This window comes from Phragmites australis, chromosome 3 (assembly GCF_958298935.1).
Source record: "Phragmites australis chromosome 3, lpPhrAust1.1, whole genome shotgun sequence".
NCBI lineage: Eukaryota > Viridiplantae > Streptophyta > Magnoliopsida > Poales > Poaceae > Phragmites > Phragmites australis.
In genome coordinates this window covers 14,485,310-14,490,580 of record NC_084923.1, presented here as the reverse complement: position 1 = coordinate 14,490,580, position 5,271 = coordinate 14,485,310, and the positions used below count along the sequence as shown (strand labels likewise).

At 45.4% G+C, this 5,271-nt stretch overlaps 1 protein-coding gene across 1 annotated transcript; it reads left to right on the top strand.

Annotated features, from left to right (window-relative positions):
• Positions 1 to 528: 528 nt before the first annotated feature.
• LOC133912338 (acetate--CoA ligase CCL3-like) lies at positions 529 to 5,009 on the top strand. Its single transcript, XM_062355013.1, has 3 exons — positions 529 to 856; positions 2,777 to 3,367; positions 3,741 to 5,009. The coding sequence occupies exons 1-3, from the start codon at positions 632 to 634 to the stop codon at positions 4,635 to 4,637; spliced, it is 1,713 nt and encodes a 570-aa protein (XP_062210997.1). The 5' UTR covers positions 529 to 631; the 3' UTR covers positions 4,638 to 5,009.
• Positions 5,010 to 5,271: the final 262 nt, after the last annotated feature.

Genomic DNA, 5,271 nt, shown 5'->3' with positions numbered 1-5,271 from the left:
CTAGTTCTCCATCAGGCTCAACCTGGTTGGAGCAGATTTTTTTATTTTAATTATCATCAAGGTAAATGGGACGGGGCACCGGTTAGGATAAGACGGGTGGGTAAAAATCTGCCCTGTCTCGTATACACGTTACACTCAGCTTTAGTAAATTTGTTAAGATTTTATTGTCTTTAGTAACAAATTTTTTAGTAAGCTAATATATGTATATAACTATTGTCATGTTAGGTTGGTTTCGTCAATTTTAAATATAACTTTTTTATATTTGTATGTTATGATAGTTATTATTTTTTAATTAAATTTGATCTAAGAAGTTATGATGATTCTGAACAAGGCGAGACAGGACAAGACGGGTTAAGGTAAAAATCCCGACTCCACCCCACTCCATCCCTAAAATTCCAAGTCTGTAGCTTCTCCTCGCCTCCCCCGCACGACAGATCCTGAGCGTCTGTTTCTGATCCGACGGCCGACCTGGCGCACAAGTTGCTCGCACCGCGCAGACCTGTCCGAGCTATAAATGCCAGTGTTGCTCGCCGAGCGGCGTCGCCCGCGTCTCCTCACTCTCTCTCACCTCACGCTTTAGGCACTCGACCACCCGTCTAGTTACCATCTCGGCGAGAGACAGAGAGAGAGGATGGACTCGCAAGGGCCGGAGCGGGACATCGACGACCTGCCGCGGAACGCCGCCAACTACACGCCGCTCACGCCCCTCTGGTTCCTGGAGCGCGCCGCGCTGGCGCAGCCGGACAGGGCCTCCGTCGTGCACGGCCCCGTGCGGTACACCTGGGCCGAAACCTACCGCCGGTGCCGCCGCCTCGCGTCCGCCCTCGCGCGCCGATCCGTCGGAGTCGGCAGCACGGTAAAATTACTGGACTTCTCTCAATTTTTTTAAAATAAAGCGGTCGCTTTTTTTTATCAAGGACAGAGCTGCCTGTGAATTGTAGTATTAGTTTTTTTAGGTATTTCTGAATTACATGAGTTGCGTTAAGAGGGGTAAGATGCTTTCTCAGAGAAAAAAAAAGGTGTAAGATACTAAAATTTCGGTTATATGACCATGGAGGTTTGGATAGTGACTTGAGTGTATAGTTATTTGATTTTCACTGGCATTTTAAATGCAAGATCTACCCTGGTTGTAACCATAGAGGCAGTTTTCCTGATTGCAACCTTTAGAAGATGGATGGGCACTTTTTTTTACCTGAAGGAAATTATAAAAACTTAAATGTGTCGTTGTGCCCTTACTATTTTCTCAGTGTTTAATTTTTTTTTAAAAAAATGTTTGGTCGCTCTTGTAGTTATCAGATTGCAGTATATGACTGTATTATCCAGTCAGTTCATGCATGATATCCTTGTGCTACGATCAGGTTGTGTTTAATCCCCCTGATCGTGTACATGCCGTAAGTAGTTTACCTTTTGTTTTCCAACAAAAGGGTAGCAGGGGATTTTCCCCTGTTCGGAATATGCTGCAGCCCGGTGGCAGTGAATCAGTGATAGCCTGATAAGTCAAGAAAGATTTTTTTTGCCTATTGAAGATGCTCTGAAATTGTTCAGTCCAAATCAGCACAGTGATGCTCCTGTTCCTTTTAGAAGGTGCTCGTAGCTGATACTGGTTTCGTAGCTTTTCTCATCAAAACGAAACACGTCAGCTTACTGTTTCTGGTCAAAATAAGATAAGCCTGTACCTTTCTTGTCTTGTCCATGACTCCGTGTCTCTAACTTTCTCGGTCTAATGGGAGCCTGAGGTAAAATCCATCCAGTTAAACGTGGAAATGGAATTATGGATTATATATATATAAGATTTGTTCTTTAGTTTGGTAAATGCACATCTGCAATAAAAACCATTGAGATAAAACTTTCCACCTTTAACTGGATGATATATTTAGATTTTACAATAAATCTTGTGATTTTTTGTCTTTCATAGACTGTTTAATGGGAAATTTTACAGTACTCCCAAATCAATAGGAGCCGCTATTTTTTCTTGATCTAGTGGCCAGTATTAACTATTACCTCTCAGTAGGTAAGAGTTCACCAATCACTATATAGGGTTATATGGACTTTCACTTCGTATAATTAAGGAAGAAAATATTATTATCATTAAAGCACAATGATGAATAAGGAAACATGTAATGACTGTAATTAGTGTTGGTTATCTGTACCAAATCTGGCTCCATTGATTTCTAATGCGCAAACTTGGACATTACTATGTTTTCTTGAGATTCCTTTTTTTTCTTCGTGTGAAATTGCACGGTGGAAACTAGTAGTTAGGATGTGTACGTGATCAGTAATTGGGCAATTTAGATAACAAATTTTCAGTTTTAAAAAATAGATTAAGAATGTGCATTACATTTGTGACAGTATATAAAGCATGTTTAATGTGTTTTGAAGTACTATATTTGCAGAATTTTTAAGTTGCAAATTCATATGAAATCATGCGCATATATATCTAGCTTTGATCAAGAGAAGAATTCATCATTCAACATATATGAAATTTGCGTTACTACTCAATGCACTAATATTAGAAAGAGATAGTTGAATTCCTATAAAACGCCCTCTTCTTTAATTAGCTGGTAAGTTTCCATACTAGGTAGATCCTCCAATGGTCAAACCTGCCCTTGAACAATGGACGGCTGAGATTTAATATCCCTATTACCTCTTAGTACCATAAAACTGCCCCTGTTTAATACAGAGTATTTCAGTGGCTCTTTTTTTAAAAAAAATATTTTTTATTATCTTAAAAAATATATTTGGCTCACGTTGTACTCAATTGATTCTGTTTGCTTAGGTTGCTGTAATAGCTCCAAATGTACCGGCAGTTTTTGAAGCTCACTTTGGCGTTCCGATGTCTGGAGCTGTTGTGAACTGTGTTAATATCCGGTTAAATGCCCAGACAATTGCATTCCTTCTTGAGCATTCTGTGGCAGAAGTTCTGATGGTGGACCAAGAATTCTTCACCCTTGCTGAAGAATCTCTTAGGATAACTGCAGAGAATAAGAAATCGGCTTTCAGGCCTCCGATCCTGATCGTTATTAGTGACCCAACCTGTGATCCAAAATCCCAACAATATGCTCTAGGAAAAGGAGCCATTGAGTACGAGGAGTTCCTGAAAACTGGTGATCCAGAGTTCAATTGGAAGCCACCGAAGGATGAATGGCAGAGCATCGCCCTAGGCTACACTTCCGGGACTACTTCCAGCCCAAAAGGTGTTGTGCTGCATCATCGTGGCGCATATCTCATGGCTCTCAGTGTCGCTATGGTGTGGGGAATGCCTGAAGGAGCAGTTTACTTGTGGACTTTGCCCATGTTCCACTGTAATGGTTGGTGTTATACTTGGGCGCTGGCAGCATTCTGTGGAACAAGCATATGTCTTCGTCAGGTACGTTAAGGTTTGCTCTTTCATGTGGTATAAAATTGCCGGCAAAATCAGCTGTCATTGATGATGTGTTATTAGACAAATTTTTACTGCTAAAAGGCTTGGAGCTAGTCATACAAGCATGTTTCTAATGTTGTGTTAACTGTAGTGCAATCTTTCACATCTTGCTTATGTTGCCATGCATGATGCATCCGTCCAAGGATACATTTCTGGTACCGAATGTCTCCTCAAATCACGCAGACTACATCTTTACACATCTAGGAATCAAAGAACATCTGCTCGACTTTTCAGTGAAAAAGGAAAAATGGCCGTGCAATTTCTTTGAGCTATGGCAATTCTGATTTCTCAAACACCGTCTTGCACTTGTGTTCTGCAGGTGAGCACAAAGGCTATATACTCTGGCATTGCGAAGCAAGGAGTGACGCACTTTTGTGCTGCACCAATCGTCCTCAACGACCTCATCAACGCTCCAGCAAGCGAGACCTTCTTGCCACTTCCCCGCGTCGTAAATGTCAATGTGGCTGGAGCAGCCCCTACGCCGTCCCTGCTCGCCGCGCTGTCCATCCGCGGCTTCCGCGTCACGCACACGTACGGCCTGTCGGAGACCTACGGCCCCTCCACCGTGTGTGCGTGGAAGCCCGAGTGGGACGACCTGTCGCTGGAGGAGCGCTCCCGCCTGCACTGCCGACAGGGCATCCGGTACACCGCGCTGGAGGGCCTCGACGTCGTGGACCCGAAGACGATGGCCCCCGTCCCGGCCGACGGCAAGTCCTACGGGGAGATCGTCATGCGCGGCAACGCCGTCATGAAGGGGTACCTCAAGAACCCCAAGGCCAACGCCGACGCGTTCGCGGGCGGGTGGTACCACTCGGGCGACCTCGGCGTGAAGCACCCGGACGGGTACATCGAGGTGAAGGACCGGATGAAGGACATCATCATCTCCGGCGGGGAGAACATCAGCAGTCTGGAGGTGGAGAAGGTGCTGTGCATGCACCCGGCGGTGCTCGAGACCTCGGTCGTCGCCAGGGCCGACGAGCGGTGGGGGGAGTCGCCGTGCGCGTTCGTGACGGTCAAGGAAGGAACTGACAGCTCCGACGAGGCGGCATTGGCGAACGACATCATGAGGTTCTGCCGGGAGAGGATGCCGGGGTACTGGGTGCCCAAGTCGGTGATCTTCGGGCCGCTGCCGAAGACGGCCACGGGGAAGATCAAGAAGCATGAGCTGAGAGCCAAGGTCAAAGAGCTGGGGCCCGTGAAGAAGAGCAGGATGTGAGCTCTGGTGCTGGCATGCTGAGATACATTTACATGAGAAGTGGCCGACGCCATCATAAATAAGTGAGCTCTGCTTCGATGCTGTCTTTAGTTGCATACTTCAGATAAGATTGCTTGCTGTATGTGTCAGATCGGCGACAGCTCTATCCGGTGTCTCTTCATTCCATCGTCTGCAGTAACAGAGGGCAAGAATAATGTGTGGAGAAGTTAATTATGCGAGAAAAGATATGCTAGCTTGTCTTTCCCCTTTTATGAACACAAAAGCTTTGCGTTGGATCGCGGTTACAACGCGCTTTAGGGGCTAGCTTGTCTGTTTGCCACTGTATCCGTTGCTTGATCGCTTGATGCTTAAGATAATTTTTAGTATGCTTCATGATCTGTTGTTCCTGAAAACAAAAGGAAATTAGTCAGCGGTCGCTTGCATGTGCAGATTTTGAATCTTGACCTCAGCAGAGGAACTCAAATCTCCATGAACACCAGTACGAGAACCGGAGATGGAAGTCTCGTGCTGAGGTTTTCTATGTCCGTCCATTCTGCCCGTATTGGTCTGCTAGTCGTAGGCGATCGCTTGGTGAAACCGTGAAAGGTACCGATCGTTGCCCAATTCCCATCGTGGCATGACAAAGTTGACGACA

What these genes read in the sequence shown, in the direction of transcription:
- LOC133912338 (XM_062355013.1), top strand. Translation starts at nt 632, where the DNA reads ATGGACTCGCAAGGGCCGGAGCGGGACATCGACGACCTGCCGCGGAAC. An exon ending in CCGTCGGAGTCGGCAGCACG is followed by an intron (nt 857 to 2,776) that starts GTAAAATTACTG and finishes CTGTTTGCTTAG; the next exon opens with GTTGCTGTAATAGCTCCAAA. An exon ending in CAAGCATATGTCTTCGTCAG is followed by an intron (nt 3,368 to 3,740) that starts GTACGTTAAGGT and finishes TGTGTTCTGCAG; the next exon opens with GTGAGCACAAAGGCTATATA.